The 19,980-nt window shown below is 40.8% G+C and overlaps 1 protein-coding gene across 1 annotated transcript; it reads right to left on the bottom strand.

Annotated features, from left to right (window-relative positions):
• Positions 1-13,599: 13,599 nt before the first annotated feature.
• Positions 13,600-19,493, bottom strand: LOC126204375 (uncharacterized). Its single transcript, XM_049938748.1, has 3 exons — positions 19,361-19,493; positions 17,572-18,121; positions 13,600-13,822 (listed from the first exon to the last, which is right to left on the bottom strand). The coding sequence occupies exons 1-3, from the start codon at positions 19,491-19,493 to the stop codon at positions 13,600-13,602; spliced, it is 906 nt and encodes a 301-aa protein (XP_049794705.1).
• Between the last annotated feature and the right edge of the window lie 487 nt (positions 19,494-19,980).

Genomic DNA, 19,980 nt, shown 5'->3' with positions numbered 1-19,980 from the left:
GTTACTGTTCTCAAATCTCTTTTCCAATTGATTTCATAATGTGCTTGTCATAAAAGTTGCATTCCCAGTCCCTAAAGGAGCGATATGTGGACACAGAAGTAAATTTGAGATTATTCACTTTATACTGTTTTTGAGGCTTTGCAAGTAGGATTTCATCAGCTAATTAGCATATGTTTTCTAGCATCTGCCAACATGGGTTTTTCAGCCTCCAATAGGTTAAACAAACCTGTGGCCAGTTGAGATGCCTTTATGTGAATATTTTCAATATCCCTTGTTAATCATATTTTGTATGGATCCCATGCACTTAAGCAATATTCTAAGTTAGGAAAAACAAGTATTCTGTAAGCAGTCTCCTTCATAGACAGACTATATTTTCCCAATAACCTACCAACAAAATGAAGTTTGCTGTCTGCTTTACTTACAATTGAGCTTATGTGATTTCTCAAGCAATGGAAAATCCAGGATATAATGACAGTATTATGAAAAGGACAGATTGCTACATACCATATAGAGGAGTTGCTGAGTCGCAGACAGGCACAAAAAGAAAGACGGCTACCATGGGAGCTTTCACCCAAAAGGCCTTCTTCTACACACACACACACACAGAGTACAGCTCATACACACATGACCACCTTCTCTGCCCACTGAGACCACTCTGCGAGCAACTATGCATGGTAGGAGAATCAGTCTGGGTGGTGGGGATAAGGAGGAGACTGGGGGTACGAAGTGGGGGGATAACAGGTTAGGGGTTACAGATAGTAAAGTGCTGCTTGTGGGAGTATGCGGGCATATTGTGGGGACAGAGTAGGCCAGCTGGGCGCAGTCAGGAGGTTAGGTGGGGAGGGAGTAGGGGTGGAAGGGGAGCAGAAAAGGAAAGAAGTTGTAGGTAGTGTGACCTGTCAAGACAGTCAAAAATTTTACTTAACAACTTATACTTTTGCTGAAATGCAAAGTTAACTAATGCATGCAGTCATTTTAAAAAGTGCAATCCTCCATTAACCACTGCTTTCACAAAGTGACTCCTGAGCCCAAACTATTGCCTACCCCTGATCTAGAGGAACCCTTTCCAACCATCCAGAACCTCAAACCCCTCATGTGGTTTAGCTTCACTGATGACACCTTTGGGATCTGGATAGAGAGCGAAGTACCCTGTCTACACAAAGCCCCCCCCCCCCCCCCCCCCATTCACTTCACCTGGTCCTCTTCGACCCAGCAAGCCACCATCCTTGATGTTGATTTTCATCTCAAACATGACTACAGCAGTATCTCTGTCTACATCACACCTACCAAGCACCAGCAATACCTCCACGCTGACAGCTGCCACCTGTTCCATACTAAGATGCCCCTTCCATGCTGTGTAGCCACCTTTGGCCATTGCATCAATAGTGACAAGCAGACCTCTCCATGTACACAAAAGGTCTCACTGAGGCCCTCACAGACAGAAATTAGCCTCCCAAACTTGTAGAGAAACAGATCTCCTGTGCCTTCTCTCTCCAGTCATTCACCACCTCTCAGAGTCTACCATCCAGATGCAAAGCAGCATTCCACTCATGACTCATAACCACCCAGGACTGGAGGAACTGAATCTCGTTCCTCACCAGGGTTTGACCTGAAATGAGGAATACCCTGTCCAAGATCCTTCCCACCCCTCCCACAAAACAATTCCACTACCCACACAGCCTACGCAATATCCTTGTCCTCCCCTACAACCCTGTTCCTAAGTCCTCGCCTCAGGGTTCATACCCCTGTAATAGATCTAGATGCAAGGCCTGTCCCATACATTCTGACTCCATCATCCACTCCAGTCCCGTCACAAGCGCCACCTACCTCATCAAAGCCAGAGCCAGGCGGCAAAGAGGTTGCAAGAAGATCAATAATAGGTGCTGAATCAAGTGTGCCCATCAGGAGAGAGGCCAAAGAAGACTCGTTAGCAACACACTGCGAACACCCTCTCGACCCCAAGTATTTAGATCGCCACTGGGGACCGGAGGGACCAGTCAGTCACCGGCAGAGTCAGTCACAGTCACAGTCAGCTCAGTTACTAGCTCAGTCATTATTCTAGTTGCATCTGTCAGTTCACGTCACTGGCTACGAGAGTGTAGTGTTTGTGGTGGGACTTGTACTTCATCAGCGGTTCTCATCAGCAGTGAGGCTAACACAGACTTACGGAATGGCTTGTACCACAACAACTTGCTTAAAGATAAGTAGCTTCTTGTTCTTATGAATAAAGAACTATGTTAATATATGTGTGCAGTTGTGTTAAAGAAAGAGGATACTGGCCACCTCACAACATCCTCTCCTTGCTTCTCCCAGTACAAGACTCTACAGTGTCAATGACGACACAGAACTACTTATGAAAGCATTCGTGTGATCTACAAACTGAGCTGCAACCACTGTGCTGCATTCTATGTGGGTGTGACAACCAACAAACTGTCTGGCTGCATGAATGGCCACCAACAAACTGTGGCCAAGAGACAGCTGGACCTCCCAGTTGCTGAGCAAGCTGCTCAGCAGAACACACTTCACTTCAATGACTGTTTCACAGCCTGTACCACATGGATCCTCCATACCAACATCAGCTTTTCTGAATTGTGCTGGTGGGAACTCTCCCTGTAATATATCCTTATATTCCTGTAACCCTGTAACTTCATTGGTACTCATCGTTCTCCCACCTATCCCCTTCTCTGATCCCACTCTAGCACTATACAGACATATATTCCACCACTGAACCCATTAGCCTTTCTTCCCCTCCTCTATTTCTTTCTCTTTCCACCTCCCTTCTGCCCCCCCCCCTCCCCCCTGCTCCCTCATCAACCACACAACTACACCTAGTTGGCCTACCCTGTTGCCACTGTGCATCCTCCCACATGCAGCACTTTACTGTCTGCCACCCCTATCCTGCTATCCCTATCCATCCCCATCCCAGCACCTTCCTTACCCACCACCAACCATATTGTTTCTCCAATCATGCACAATTACTCACCGTCTGGCCTCAGTAGCCAGAGACAGTGGTCATGTGTGTGTCAGTTGTGCTTGCATGAATGTATGTGTTGTGTACTTTAGACAAAGGCCTTTTGATTGAAAGCTCAAATTTTAGCAGTTCTCTCTCTCTCTCTTTCTCTCTTTCTCTCTTTCTCTCTCTCTCTCTCTCTCTTCCCCCTGTCTGCAACTCAGCACCTCATCTATATGGTGGTGAGAAGCACTCTGTCCTTTTCATATTTATGGGATCTTCCTGTTTTGTATCCATTCACCGAGGTATTTGTGTGTGTTGAATGATTCCAGTTGCGATTCAGAGACATCATAATCATTGCACACAACTTTTCTGTATTTTATGAAGTGCACAGCTTTACATTTGTGTACATTTGAAGCAATTTGTCAATATTTGCACCACTTTGAAATTTTGTCTAGAACTGACTGTATTTATGCAGTTGTTTTCACATAGCACTTAGTTACAGATAACAAATCATCTTTAAGAAGTCTGAGGTTATTAATAATTGTGTGTGGCAGGTCATTAATGTACTCCTACAAAATGAACCTATACAGTTACCAGGTACGCGCCTGCTTCTGTCAGTGGCTCTTCTTCCAAGTTAACACACTACTTCCTCCTATCAAGAAATCCTTAGTCCATTCACAAATTTTTGTTTGATATCCATTATAATTGTGCTGTTGTTAATAAATATTTATGTAGTACTGAGACAAAAGCTTTTCAGTCAGGGAATACTGCAGTTACCTGACTGTACACATCCGTGGCATTCGGAGCAATGCATGAAAAAAAAGTATGAGTTGGGTTTCACATGACCGATCTTTTCTGAATGAGAACTAGACTGGGATGGTATATCTGTATCTTACTTTGTAAAGAAACATTTGGAAAGGGAGTTCTGCATGTTTACTTTGCTACCTTCAATCCAGTTTCTGTGTCATCCATAAATGTCTCGATGCTAACTTTGTTGCCACTGACAGACTTTATTAGAATTTCTTTGAGTTTCATGAGGGCTCTTTCAAATAATATTTTATGGTAGCCACTGAAGAGATTTCATCAAATCTCTCTTTATGAACAGCCCAAGGCTTTATTTTAGACCATTTTGCAGTAATTGCTGTTTTTGTAGAAATTTCTTCACGCAGGCTGCATACTGTGGAGAATCCCTCCCATCACGAACAGTTTAATGTGCTCACCATATCTATCTAGTGCTTGGTCAGATATGAACTCCAGTGCTTTTCAGGACTAACTCAAACTTTGGAACTTTGTTACAAATGCTTTGAAAGTTGATAATTCGGATTTTAATCATTTCATCTGAGAGGGACATCAGACTGGTGTGTTATTCATCATGGAGTCCTGTAGGGTTCCACCCTGTGTCCTTTATTATTCCTGATTGTAATAATGATCTGCCAGTAGCTGGAAACGACAATGGAGTGCAAATTTACTATGTCTGCAGCCATTCCAAGTACTGTGAAAGAACATTTGCAACCACAGTCACCAAAAAATTTTATAAAAATTTCATAACTTGTTTACTGTTCCTTCTGCCAACCTAAGCAAGACAAATTCCACAAGAATATATGGTGACACACAGTAATTAGCAGTTACAGAAAGTTTGGTAACTCTATGTTCCTGGGCCTCAACTTGGAGTGTGACTGAACTGGGAATATAATTCAAATTTTGAAGAGATTGAGCTCAATTCGTTCGCTTTAAGGTTGCTCTCTCATACTGAAAACCAAATGGTCATGAAGGCAGCTTATTTAGCTTAGAAGTATGTGTATTCCATGTTGTCGTATGGAATTATCATCTGGGGGAACTCTCCTCTAGCTCAAAAAGTCTTCATTCTTCAGAATAGAGTGATTAGAATCATTCAATGGAAACTACAGGTAGGAATATCAACAATGTGGAAAAGACAGATTGCTACTTACCATAAAGAAGACACATCAAGTTGCAGACAGGCATAATTAAAAGATACTAACTTAAAGCTTTTGGCCACAGCCTTCGTCAGTAACACACACACACACACACACAGCATCACGCACACACAACTGCCAACTCCAGCATCTCAGGCAAGAATACAATTATCTCACGGGATGCAAACAGCAATCTGGAGGGGGCAAGGAAGGAGAAGGGATAGTAGTGTATGGGTAGGGAAAGAGACAAACACTGTCTGGTGTCGTGTGCAGGACTAGACTGCCTACAGGCACCACGTCAGGAGGTTGTGGTGCTGGGAGGTGGGGAAAAAAGGATCAAAGAAGGAGAGGAGCAGGGAAAGACGAACAGATGCATTGGCAGAGGGCTGCAAATAAACAGGGTAAGAGATGAGAGTAGGAAGGAGGTGACAGGACAGAGAGGGTGGAAATTGTTGGGTGGAGGGTGTGTGCGCAGTATATTACCGTAAGTTGAGGCTGGGATAATCATGGGAGCGGAGAATGGGTTGTAAGGGTAGCTCCCATCTGTGCAATCATCCTACGGTAACATACTGCCCCCACACCACCCAACAGCTTCTACCTCCTTTGTCTTATCATCTCCTCCCCATCCTCATCTCCCACCCTGTTTATTTGCAGCCCTCTGCCAATGCCTCTGTCCACCTTTCACCACTCCTCTCCTTTTTTTTGCTCCCTTTTCCCCCACCTTCCTGTCCCACAACCTCCTAACACTGCGTATGTTGGCAGTGGTACCTGCACACTCCATCAATGTTCATCTCTCCCCCCACTCGTACAAAACTATCCCTTCCCCTCCTCGCCCCCTCCTAATTGCTGCTTGCATTGCACAGGCCTGAAGTTCTGGAGGTGGCAGTCATGTGTCCTTGAGATGTGCTTGCTTTTGTGTGTGTGTGTGTGTGTGTGTGTGTGTGTCTTACTGATTAAGGCTGTGGCCAAAAGCTTTATGTGAGTATCTTCTAATTGTGCCTGTCTGCAACTCGGCGTGTCTTCTTTACAAGTAATAGCAACATCATTCATTAGAATCATTTGTAGAGTATGTCCAAGACCCCCCTGTTCTGAATTATTTACTCAGCTTGTAACACTTACCTCTGCTTTCCATTACTTTTTTTTCTCTTGGACGATTTGTTACAAAGAAACTCTTTCTTTTTGAAAGCAACTCAGAAGTTCAGAAGTGTGACACTATATGTAAGAATAACATGTATTACCGACCAAATAATCTGTTTCTGGCGAAGCAAGTGTCCGACCCCTTTTCAAATTAAATCGTGCTAATTTTTCTTGAATCGTTGATTCTACACTGATCAGGAATTCGCAAATGAGAACTTACCAGAGAAAAGATATAGGTAAATAGTTTCTTTACTGTCAAATATTAATATGAGCATAATACAAGCATTTTATATAGATCAAGTTGTTTTCATTCAGTCACTGTACAGTGCACATGCGCTTTTTATTTTTTATGTGTTGCTGAACTGACTGCCTAGAAGTAGGATAACTTATGTGGCAATAAAACTCTTCTAAATATTTCACCATTGAAATGAGAATTTCATTATTTTTATTTGTAAGACTGTAGCATCTGTTTGTAAATCTGTTGAGCAGCAAACTGAAATTAAATATTCGTGTAAATGTATGTAATCACAAGCTCAATACGAGCCATTGGTAGGGCAAGCTCATTATGTATGGATCTACAGAACATGCATAAATAAGATAAAATAAAATAAACACATGTAAATTTGCTTAGTTTCAAAACCACAGGCTGCTCCTGGAATGGGAGAGGAAAGGATTTGAGGGAAAAAAGACTGGTAGGACTTACACTCATGAAAAGTCATTCTGGTCTCTCATTCAAGGGAATCTTCATTTGTAGGATGACTGGGAAGAGTGAATCTCCAGTACCAGATGACAATAAAAATTTTGATGACTTAGAAGTTGCAAACAGAGCAGTAGATATATCACCAAAAACTATATTTTAAAAAACAGAATAGTAGGTAAGTTTAAGAAGAGAATGGAAGTAAGCGCAGGAAAAATCTCATCTTATACCAACAATACATTTTTTCTTTACATCGCATCCATAAGTCTTTGATTGTCTGAGATGACTTTTCCTGTACTTTTAAGCCTTACTGGCCCCACTTCTTCCAAACCTTTCCTCTCCTGTACCAGAGGGAGCATCCACAGCTTCTAAAATATTGAAATTTTACATTTTTCTATGTGTTTTCCCCTTCTGGTGCTGCAGATGCCAGCTGTAAATAGATTTATTTCTATGTATATTATAAATAGTTTTAAAATTGCAGACACGATGTCTCTATGCAGGTCATTGGCTGTAATCATTCACAAACACACACTTTCTTTTCCAGTCTTGGCCAAAACTAACAAAAATTTGTGTGTTTATAAATATTTTTGTTTCATTGATCACTTTCACAGGTAGAAAAACTTAATGTTCCACAGGGGACAGAGACAATTTCATTTCTAATAAAGTTGTGACACATTTGTCTGTCTGTCTAAAATCGATGTGTGAGATGAATGCTTGTCCAGTGTGGTATGTTGCCATTCACCATTACCATAAATTCAAATGATCAAGCTAGAAAAATAGATTGAACAATGGAAAACCCAGGGTGGAATAACGATAATTATGGAAAGGATAGATGGTGCTCACTGTATAGAGGAGCTGCTGTCACAGGCTGGCATAACAAAAATACTAATAAATGTGTGAGCTTTCGGGCAAAACACCTTCATCTAAAGTATACAACACACACACACACACACACACACACACACACACACACACAACTTTCACACATATGGGAGAAGCGGTGTGGGTGGTGGGGGTAACCGCATGGTTAAATGATGATGGCGTCCTCTTGGGTAACGTATTCTGGAGGTAAAATAGTCCCCCATTTGGATCTCCGAGTGGGGACTACTCAAGAGGATGTCGTTATCAGGAGAAAGAAAACTGGTGTTCTACGGATCAGAGTGTGGAATGTCAGATCCCTTAATCGGGCAGGTAGATTAGAAAATTTAAAAAGGGAAATGGATAGGTTGAAGTTAGATGTAGTGGGAATCAGTGAAGTTCGGTGACAGGAGGAACAAGACTTTTGGTCAGGTGAATACGGGGTTATAAATACAAAATCAAATAGGGGTAATGCAGGAGTAGGTTTAATACTGAATAAAAAAATAGGAATGCGGGTAAGCTACTGCAAACAGCATAGTGAACGCATTATTGTGGCCACGATAGACATGAAGCCCACACCTACTACAGCAGTACAAGTTTATATGCCAACTAGCTCTGCAGATGATGAAGAAATTGATGAAATGTATGATGAGATAAAAGAAATTATTCAGGTAGTGAAGGGAGACGAAAATTTAATAGTCATGGGTGACTGGAATTCGAGAGTAGGAAAAGGGAGAGAAGGAAACATAGTAGGTGAAATTAGATTGGGGGTAAGAAATGATAGAGGAAGTCGTCTGGTAGAATTTTGCACAGAGCATAACTTAATCATAGTTAACACTTGGTTCAAGAATCATGAAAGAAGGTTGTATACGTGGAAGAAGACTGGGGATACTAGAAGGTATCAGACAGATTATATAATGGTAAGACAGAGATTCAGGAACCAGGTTTTAAATTGTAAGACATTTCCAGGGGCAGATGTGGACTCTGACCACAATCTATTGGTTATGAACTGTAGATTAAAACTGAAGAAACTGCAAAAAGGTGGGAATTTAAGGAGATGGGACCTGGATAAACTGTCTAAACCAGAGATTGTACAGAGTTTCAGGGAGAGCACAAGGAAACAATTGACAGGAATGGGGGGAAGAAATACAGTAGAAGAAGAATGGGTAGCTCTGACGGATGAAGTAGTGAAGGCAGCAGAGGATCAAGTAGGTAAAAAGATGAGGGCTAGTAGAAATCCTTGGGTAACAGAAGAAATATTGAATTTAATTGATTGAAGGAAAAAATACAAAAATGCAGTAAATGAAGGAGGCAAGAGGGAATACAAACATCTCAAAAATGAGATCGACAGGAAGTGCAAAGTGGATAGAGGACAAAATGTAGGAATGTAGAGGCTTATCTTACTAGGGGTAAGGTAGATACTGCCTACAGGAAAATTAAAGAGACCTTTGGGGAAAAGAGAACCACTTGTATGAATATCAAGAGCTCAGATGGAAACCCAGTTCTAAGCAAAGAACGGAAAGCAGAACGGTGGAAGGAATATATAGATGGTCTATACAAGGGCGATGTACTTGAGGACAATATTATGGAAATGGAATAGGACGTAGATGAAGATGAAATGGGAGATACGATACTGCGTGAAATGGAATAGGACGTAGATGAAGATGAAATGGGAGATACGATACTGCGTGTAGAGTTTGGCAGAGCACTGAAAGACTTGAGTTGAAACAAGGCCCCAGGAGTATCATCATTCTATTAGAACTACTGACAGCCTTGGGAGAGCCAGTCCTGACAAAACTCTACCATCTGGTGAGCAAGATATGTGAGACAGGTGAAATACCCCCAGACCTCAAGAAGAATATAATAATTCCAATCCCAAAGAAAGCAGGTGTTGACAGATGTGAAAATTACCAAACTATCAGTTTAATAAGTCACAGCTGCAAAATACTAGTGTCAATTCTTTACAGACGAATGGAAAAACTGGTAGAAGCCAACGTCGGGGAAGATCAGTTTGGATTCCGTAGAAATATCGGAACATGTGAGGCAATACTGACATTATGACTTAGCTTAGAAGAAAGATTAAGGAAAGGCAAACCTACGTTTCTAGCATTTGTAGAGTTAGAGAAAGCTTTTCACAATGTTGACTGGAATACTCTCTTTCAAATTCTAAAGGTGGCAGGGGTGAAATACAGGGAGCAAAAGGCTATTTACAATTTGTACAGAAACCAGGTGGCAGTTATAAGAGTCAAGGGCCATGAAAGGGAAGCAGTGGTTGGGAAGGGAGTGAGACAGGGTTGTAGCCTCTCCCCAATGGTATTCAATCTGTATATTGAGCAAGCAGTAAAGGAAACAAAAGAAAAATTCGGAGTAGGTATTAAAATCCATGGAGAAGAAATAAAAACTTTTGAGGTTCACCGATGACATTGTAATTCTGTCAGAGACAGCAAAGGACTTGGAAGAGCAGTTGAACGGAATGGACAGTGTCTTGAAAGGAGGATATAAGATGAACACCAACAAAAGCAAAACGAGGATAATGGAATGTAGTCGAATTAAGTCGGGTGATGCTGAGGGAATTAGATTAGGAAATGAGACACTTAAAGTAGTAAAGGAGTTTTGCTATTTGTGGAGCAAAATAACTGATGATGGTCAAAGTAGAGAGGATATAAAATGTAGACTGGCAATGGCAAGGAATGCGTTTCTGAAGAAGAGAAATTTGTTAACATCGAGTATAGATTTAAGTGTCAGGAAGTCGTTTCTGAAAGTATTTGTGTGGAGTGTAGCCATGTATGGAAATGAAACATGGACGATAAATAGTTTAGACAAGAAGAGAATAGAAGCTTTCGAAATGTGGTGCTACAGAAGAATGCTGAAGATTAGATGGGTAGATCACATAACTAATGAGGAGGTATTGAATAGAATTGGGGAGAAGATGAATTTGTGGCACAACTTGACCAGAAGAAGGGATCGGTTGGTAGGACATGTTCTGAGGCATCAAGGGATCACCAATTTAGCATTGGAGGGCAGCGTGGAGGGTAAAAATCGTAGAGGGAGACCAAGAGATGAATACACTAAGCAGATTCAGAAGGATGTAGGCTGCAGTAAGTACTGGGAGATGAAGAAGCTTGCACAGGATAGAGTAGCATGGAGAGCTGCATCAAACCAGTCTCAGGACTGAAGACCACAACAACAACAAGAACAAATAGTTTATAACAGATTCATGATAACTAATTTCATTATTAGTGGCTGCTTCTCTGTGTTAATGTATACCCACATGTGTTCAAAAATGGTTCTAATGGCTCTGAGAACTATGGGACTCAACTGCTGTGGTCATAAGTCCCCTAGAACTTAGAACTACTTAAACCTAACTAACCTAAGGACAGCACACAACACCCAGCCATCATGAGGCAGAGAAAATCCCTGACCCCGCCGGGAATCGAACCCGGGAACCCGGGCGTGGGAAGCGAGAACGCTACCGCACGACCACGAGATGCGGGCACATGTGTTCAACATCCCTTAAAATTCACCATGGAAAAGGATGAACAAACGAGTCACACAGTTGTATGACTATACAGACAGCTGTTATATTCTATTTTGTATGAATAACAGTTGCCTCTTACCAAATAGCAGTCCATCACCTGTGGAACGAGTATAAGGAGGCAAGCCTTACTGCAAAGAGGATGAGTTCTGTTTTGATGAAACTGAATACTCCTCGATATTAGCTGTGCCGCCAACTCTTCAGAAGTTGTCTGTTAATGTCTAGTATCTGTTTTTGTAACTGTTATTCAAGTGAAAGCTCTGCTCTCCACTGTGAATGCAGAAACATGTGGAGAGATGTTAAATGGAATGATGATGGTACTAACATTTGAATGTGATTCCAGTGTAGATCTAAGATGTTATGTTTCTTCATCACTCTTATAAGCTCTCACTAGCACTAGACAAGCACTTACACTTTTCCCATTATGTCTCAGTTCTTTCTTAAATATTTATGCTTCATTCTGTGTTCAAAGTGTTACCAACATGAGAATAATGCAGAAGGGTTTATATCTAAGTATAAGTTTCAGTTAATTTATCATATTTGCAATATCTCCATATTATGAGAAACATGCCAGTTGGTTTAGAAGTATCAAGGAGTTCCTCAATGAAAATACAGATGCACGCTAACACACAGGCAGAGAAGACTTGCCAGGTATGATGAAAAGGAAATAATATTTTGTTGGTATCACATGCGATTTTTCCTGCACTTAGTTTCCCCTCTCTTTTTAAATACGTTCAGTACTGGTAACTGAATCTATTCAGAAATTCACATGTGGACAAGAAATAAGTGTCCAGTGAAGGGGCCTTTAGTTTTTTTTCATTAAAATTGTTTACATTGTGTGTCAGTACATTAAATTCATAAAAAGAGGCAGCCAAATATTTTCATTCTTTACTCACTTCCTGCAGGAGTACGGTAAAATTGTGAATAGGGGAGGCAATTTTAATTTCTGATGCTAGAAGAAAATAAATGTATCAGAAGGTAGTTGTCAGCATGACTTTGTTTTAAAAGTTTTGTCTGTGTGTGGTTTGAGGAAGAGCATAAGGTCATATTTCCACAACATATGTCTGCACAATGAATTATTCTAAATGATTAATGGAAAATCTCATATAAAGATGTGAAACAAATACTAACAAAGAGATAGAGACCACAGCAGACCACACATAACAATTACTACAAAATTTGAACAATTTATAACAAATGTCAGTAATCCCCCCTACTTCCCCCCCCCCCTCCAGTGAAGCATTTATTGATGATGTTTTAACAGCTATGTATCCAATACACTCACAGATACTTTCATCTTTATAATGATCAAAATTTTTATGGTCTAGGATACAGTAATTGATACTTTTCATTACCACATCTCACATAAAAATTCGTGTCTTCACTATTGCCTTGTGACTATCTATTACCACACACTCTTTAATTTTCATATAAATAATTAATCAGCAACATGCTACACACCATGTTTAAGGTTCAGTAATTCAACTAGTAATATTAGACGATAATTTAAACTTTATTTAGCAGTGGTTGACATTGTTTGGTAAGCTGTTGTATAAGCAGCCATCAGCCAGTTGTAAATAAAGAGGCACCAAGTTTTCTGTTATAAAGTGACCTAGAACAGTCCAGGCATATTGAATACATCAATTCGAAGCTGAGTACAGACTATTATTTATTTATTTTTAAGGTGTCTAAAAGTATACATAATGAGCATTCATGCCTACTATGCATATTTCAGTGTGCACCTGAAATATGGCCAGTAATAATGGGGTGATTCCCCAGCAGCTCAGGGGACCTTTAGAATACAAATGAGAGCCATCAGATCAGTGCAGGGAGCAGAGTTAGACGGTTGTTTAAAACACTGAAAGAGCAACAATTACAATGCATGTATGTTGTGGACACACTGACATACAATTATGTTATTGGCGATGATAGCTGCACGAGATAAAATTGTGATATACACAATCAAAACACAAGATTAAAAGGGAATTTACATGTAATTCCAGCTAATACTAGTTTGTGTCTGAGGGGATGTGCTGTATGGTAATAAAAGTGTATAACGAGTTGCCAGATGATTTAAAATGTAGGCCTAAATTAAATATAAATGCATCTGGAAGGTCTATTAGGGAACAGTATCACTGCATATTTTCAATAAGTGAATTCAGTTACTTTGCTTGTATATGTACATGTATAGATGTAAGATTTGTTTTACATATGTTTGTCATTTGCTCCTGAATGTTCACTTAAGTGAGGGCACAAATTTAGCTATATGACCTTTTACCGGCTTATTCGATTTTGGATTGCTCTGTAGATGTGTATCTATGAATTATGGATCGGTTCTTAAAGTGGTTGACACGTTATGTTAAGATTTGCCGCCGCGAATGGAAATGTCATTGGCGATTTCCGAACGTACCAAAGCGAACTGTCCGCGCGAGGCAGAACTGTGCGCCTTTCAGTCGCAGCGGCCGAGCAGTCAGAATTCGGTTTCCTATTGGCTGCCGGTCGACCCGTAAGAAATACTGGAGCTTTGGGCGCGCGCATAACTTGAACAGTGTGCCTGAGCTTTGCGGTGCGGGAGAAGCAAAGGATCTAAGTGGCTGGCAGTGAGAGCGAAGACCGGCGCCATGAGGCTAGTTGCCGCGCTGCTCGTCTGGGCAATTGGCAGCAGCACCGTCGCAACGGTGAGTCTGCTGTTTTTCAGCTTCAGTTGTCTGCCGGCAGCAGCGGTGAGCGTATGAGACTAAGTCGAAAACAGAGCGAGAATAGAGATATTGTCGCCGAGAAAGACAGCGATATCCTCTAAAGAGACGAACGATTCACGTCTCTTACTGTTTTAATAGCAGTGCGTCGCAGGAGCAACAGCTTAGTGCGCTGAATTAGTTATATATTTTTAAAGGAATTGTCAGAGTTGATTGTGTTTTTTGTGGATAGCCTCTAAGGATATTGTGAGAACGTCCGTCAGTTTGTTCTTTCAGTTATGCGATGGTACTGTAAATAACATATTGTATCAAGCATTTCCAGGTTAACTCTAGGACTTAAAAACATTGGATATGTCGGTTTCGTTAAGTGTTTTGCTAATAATAATTGGTACCGTATCGAAGTTACACGTTGCGCAAGACGATTTATTTTCCCATCAGCTATTTATGTTGCACTGCAGTGTGTGCGATCTTCTGTGAGTTGTTAATTTATCTTACTGCCTGAAATTATGTTAATAGATGAAAGCTTTTAACACTTTGTTCAGTCAGGCTTAAAACTTTTCCTACGAAAGAGCTATAGCCTGATATCTGTAATTCACATGTAGGCACGTGGACGAAGTCTCTGAACACGTTCAGTTTGTGATCATCAGTTAGTTGTTTAGTATCTACATCCCCAAGATGTTGATATACGATTTGAAAAATACATGGGTACGGTAACAAAAACTAGGTGAAATTTTGTAATTAATTTTTTTTGCAAGCAAAAGAATCGAAAGAGCGGCAGTTTTCGAACTTGATTTTATGGCAAATGTGGTTAATACAGACGTGCAACTCAGCACATTACCGTGCCCGCGAACAATTTTTCTCGAGCGAACAGCATGAATTGGTAAACACTACTGTGTATGAACAAACTAGTGTTATTATTAAAAACATTAAGATATACTGCAATTGATAACGAGTAGCTGTATATGTGGTGTGAGGAAATTAGAAAAGAAAGTTTATAAAAATATGTAACATCCGAGACAGTATTACAATGACAAATTCGTTATCCGAATAGTTACTGACCTTGGTCGTTGTACGCTCGGTTCGCTGTTTTCGGTGAGTCAACTCATAAATTGTTTCGTGCCATTGTTCAACAGTTTCCTTCGCAATGGTGATGGGATTACGTTTGGATGGTGCATTTCTTGATAACGTCTTCATCGTTTCAAAAGATGATGATTACAAACAATGAACAGAGAAGCATAAGTTACCCATATGTACCGCCTAATTTGTACTAGTGAATGTGGTAAAACTGAAAAAAAATAATTCTGAACATAACACAGCAGCATTTTGAACGTTATTTTGGTTATTGTGCGAGTTCGTAACAGAATGGGAACGCTTCGCTTCCGTGCAACTAATGTTCTATGCTGGACGTACGCAATCTTGAGGCAGAAGGGTATTGATTTTCACATGGAATGGTGTCGCAAACAAGGCCTATAAGCTTTCATAAATATTTAGATACAATTTTGAAATCAGTCTCCCATCTGTATAATGCAAGTAATTCCGTGAGACAGTCTCAAATGTTCGGTTTAATCGAAACGACATCCGTAATAGCGTTAACAAATACATTTTCATGTGTTTTGGTTCATCCTAATATACCTATTGACAACTGATTGGTTACTAGTATCGGCAGTTGCAGAACTAAAAAGTGTCATGTCTATTTATGCCAGAAAAATTTCTACTTTTATTTCCAAAAGCATCAATGTTTGTCTGATTTACATTATACGTACATATATCTCTCTTTAGTTATTTAACTTCACGCTTGTATGTAAAATAACGACAGACGGCTACTTATTACGTAATTTCAAGTCACAAATGATTATTTTGAAAATAAAAAAGTGCTTCGAACTGCGAAATTGATAACATCAATAATGCAACGCATTAACAACTTTCACTTATCTGCAGTGCTTGTAATGTAGTATCGTCCGCTTATGCGTTGGTTTTGAAATGGTTTGTACCAAACTTTTTTAAATTGTTGCCACAAATCAGCGCGCTGTGGCAAGGCTCCGACGTAAACATTGTAATTTTGTTGCCTGGTGTTCCTGAGCTCCAACATTTAATTTGTTAAATCAAACTAACACATAAGTACCCGAATAGACTAGTGTTACGTGATATTGAAGAGCTCGTTTCGCGGTATTGGAACCGCCAAGAAAACTCTTTTGAGTTCATGTTCTAGGGGCTTTTCGTTCGATCCAACTGAGTATTTTGACTTCGGCTGACGACATGGTATATATGACCTTGAGTTAGGTGCATCCACACTGTGCCTTTTTTGTGTTCAGACACGCGCATAAATTTCCAACGGCGCAACAGAGCATGAACATTTGTGCATGCGTAATTTCCTGGAAATGGAGGCCATGCGTAAAGTGCATTGCTTCCCACATTCAGTGGGAATCTTCGCGCTTTCTAACAGACGACAGGCAGGCAGGTAGGTAGGTGTTAACGTGGGTTTGACTTTGTAATGAGCTGAAGTTACACTGTGAAGCGATTTACGCGCAATAATGTCTGTTGACTGCAAAGGAAGCACGCGTAAATTTGCAGATATTTAAGCCGGCCGCAAGATGAGACGCAGGTCCGTGACGTGACGCAGGGTGGCTCACGCCAAATTTCTCACGGCGGCGTGAGTCACGGCGACAATCACCGCAAGTTGGATCGCAGTTTCAATACGCAGTTTGCTGCGGAACTTCGGCTCTGGCAGAGATGGCGACTACTTCTGCTATGTTAATAGATTTAAGTTCAGAATCGGATTCCGATTCTGAGTTCGAATTCGAAACAGTGTGTTACATCGCTTTGATGAAACAAAAAGCAGAAAAAAGTGCATACATGAAAAGAAGACTAAGTCATGGGGAATTCGCTTTAACTAAGGAATTTGATGATGAAAAATTCACGAACTATTTTAGATTAAATCGTGATCAATTCCAAGAAGTGCATGGTCTCATCAAGAATGAAATTGACAGAGAGGGATGCAACGCTACAAGGCCGATTGGAACCGAGGAGAAACTAGCTGTGTTTTTAAGGTAAGCTATTATGATTAACCTATATCTATATCTCTATAGTGCGTTTAAAATTACTTGCGACGTTTGACGGATTCTTTGTCGCCCCGTGCTGCCGCTACACCAGCTGATGCTAACCACGCCGCAACAACGGCGGTTCCTTTGAAGTAACAATGTGAGTTATGCGGACCACGCCGCCACAGTGGCGGATCCTTTGAAGCAACAATGTTTCCTAAGACCGACAACCCCTCCACTCGCTCAACGCCGACCTGTCAAAAGTCGCAAGTAATTTTAAACGCACTATAAAATTAAAAATTTGAGTTGGTTTGTGTATAGCCATTAATGTGCGAAACACTTTATTGAATGAACGCTTTATTGAATAAACATAAATAATATTGAAATGGCCAAAATGTTCTGTAATAGCACATAAATTCACTCTGTACATCAAATGTGAATAGCAAAGTTTTTACTAAAAATCAGTTTTCAGAGAAATTATTAATAAATGTGAGCAAATTGCTTTGTTGAAACTCACAATTATCTTCTGTTGTAAGCGAGGGACTGTTGGATTGTAAGGACTGGGATGGAGTTGAACTAGTGTAGGATGGACTGAGGGTTTGGTTACTGTACGGTGATGATGGCCGCTGAACTGTGTTGGACTGTGGAGATCTCACGGGAATGTTCAGCAACGAGGCCTCCATTTCTGTAACCACACGGAAAATGTCATTTCTGACGACATACTGAGATGACGGTGGCATGCGTCTGGTCATCTGGTACATTGACATGAAGAAGTGGTACAGAGGATCACTTGGGGCACTCGTTTGTGCCAACAGATTTCTTCTTTCCTCTGATCTCGATTTTCTTCGTTCTTCATGTTGTTCAATGCTTCGTTTGAGTAATCCAGCAATAGTGTCTTTCTTAATTTTTTTTGCTGATGTCGGTTCTTCTGGCGGGGGTGAAATTTCAGGAAGTGCCCGTGACTGAAGATCGTCCCGAGCACTTGTGATTCCCTGCTGCATGTTCAGTGATTCCTCACCCTCGTCGACTACATCAGTTGGACTATCAGTGGCAAAAGTTTGTGGTGTTGTTTCACTATCGTCATTGCATTCGATAAGGTTCCCCTCTCGTGCTTTATTGGCCATATATGGTTGTAGAAAACCCATCTGCTTTTGAAATTTCCATTCTTTAACCGATTCAGCCGGTGCCCCACTTTTCATGGATTTTTGCTGTCTTCTGAGAGCATCTCTCAGCGAATGTCTCAATTTCTCCCACAACGCCTTCGCTTCAACACCTGCAACAACCGCGTCAAATGAGAATTTCGCTATGTCAATTATTCACTTTTTAATTACAAACGTAAAAAAATACAGCTACAAATTTATCATTCCTTTTTTAATTTTTTTCTTTTACGTTCTAGGTATTTGGCGACAGGAAACACATACAGAACTATTGCTTACAGCTACAGAATGGGAGAACGAACGGTCTCTAACATCGTATCAGAAGTATCTCAAGCTGTATGGAAAGTAATGCAACCAATATTTATGCCAGAACCCACAAAAGAACAGTGGGAATCAATCGCAGCTGGTTTCCAACGAAGATGGCAATTCCCACACTGTATAGGCGCCATCGATGGGAAACATGTAGTAATAAGAAAACCTCGTAAAACTGGATCCTCCTATTTCAATTATAAACACACTTTCTCCATCGTGCTAATGGCTACCGTAGACTACGAGTATAAATTCACTACAGTTGATGTTGGGTCACAAGGGAGGTTCAGTGATGGAAGCGTTTTCAACACAAGCGTTTTGGCGAAAAGAATGGTGAAACGCACTTTACAGCTTCCGTCACCTGCAGCACTACCACAAATACAGGAGGCAATCCCTTTCGTATTTGTAGGAGATGAGGCGTTCCCTTTATGTGAGCATTTGATGCGGCCTTATCCTAAACGAAGCGTCACTGACAATTATGAAAACAAAGTGTTCAACTATAGACTGTCAAGAGCACGCCAAACGGTAGAGTGCGCTTTTGGTATACTTGCTTCGCGTTTTCGAGTTTTTCGAGTACCATTTGAAATTAAAGTAGAAAGTGTTATCAGTGTTGTCAAAGCAGCTTGTGTGTTGCACAACTATTTAATTACTTCTAAAGCTGAAATATGTGGAGACGACACTATGGAAGATATGCCAGAGGATCAAATGCGACCATTATTACAATCAAATGTAACACGATGTTCACAGAAAGCTTTCACAATTCGACAGAACTTCACTACATACTTCAACACTACAGGAATGGTTCCTTGGCAAAGGGAAAGTGTTTTTAAAGGAAAGTACTGAGAAACTAAGAATATCTATACAGTTACAGTGCTACGACATAATGTTTCAAATATATAAATAAATATATAAATTAATTCATAACATTTATGTCATCCTTCTATTTTGTGAAACAATACCTTGGTACATGTTAATTGTAGTAAAAGTCTTTGTGATGGGCTCTATGTTCATGTAAAATGTTAACAATGAATTACAATGCAACTTACCACTTCGTATGTCCGTTTCCTTGGCCACTTCCTCCCACTTCTCAGCTTTCAGCTTCGTTTTCAAATAATCTTCATGGCTTGTATCATACAGTACTTTGCGAACACGTACGGCTTCAATTAGCTTCTCCTCCATTCCGAACTACGAAACGCTGAACGCGAACAGCCAGAATCACCGTGAGCCTCGCAGGAAACTGCGTACAGGAAACTGCGCTCCGCAGGGTCACCACGCGCAGGAACTGCGCCACGTCACGCTGCGCTCTAACGTGCGCTGCCCCATTCAACTGTGTGGTTCGCAGAAACTCACCGTGAGCCACCCTGCGTCACGTCACGGACCTGCGTCTCATCTTGCGGCCGGCCTTATAGTAAAGTCGTATTTAATGCCGTTTCAACAGATTAATTGAATAAAAAAATTGAGATATAATGCCCAGAGCGTCAAGTATTAGAAAGTTTCCGATCATATTACTGTAAAGAATAAGAGACCGTAAGTTTAAGAGAGAAGAATTAGCCAGAAATTTATGAAGGTGTATATGAAAACTGTGGACGAATAGTCACGCTATGACGACTTAATAAACAACTGAGAAGCCTGCCTGACGTGAACAAAACAAATGATGGGGTACCGC

Source organism: Schistocerca nitens, chromosome 9, assembly GCF_023898315.1.
Source record: "Schistocerca nitens isolate TAMUIC-IGC-003100 chromosome 9, iqSchNite1.1, whole genome shotgun sequence".
Lineage (NCBI taxonomy): Eukaryota > Metazoa > Arthropoda > Insecta > Orthoptera > Acrididae > Schistocerca > Schistocerca nitens.
The sequence above is the reverse complement of the archived record's forward strand: the minus strand, read 5'-3'. Positions and strand labels throughout refer to the sequence as shown.

Excerpts from the sequence above, each read along its gene's own strand:
- LOC126204375 (XM_049938748.1), bottom strand. The coding sequence starts at position 19,493 with ATGGAGGAGAAGCTAATTGAAGCCGTACGTGTTCGCAAAGTACTGTAT. Across the intron at positions 18,122-19,360 it reads GGAAACGGACATACGAAGTG|GTGTTGAAGCGAAGGCGTTG; the intron begins GTAAGTTGCATT and ends CGGTTGTTGCAG. Across the intron at positions 13,823-17,571 it reads CGCATGCCACCGTCATCTCA|ACAACTGAAGCTGAAAAACA; the intron begins GTATGTCGTCAG and ends TGCTGCCGGCAG.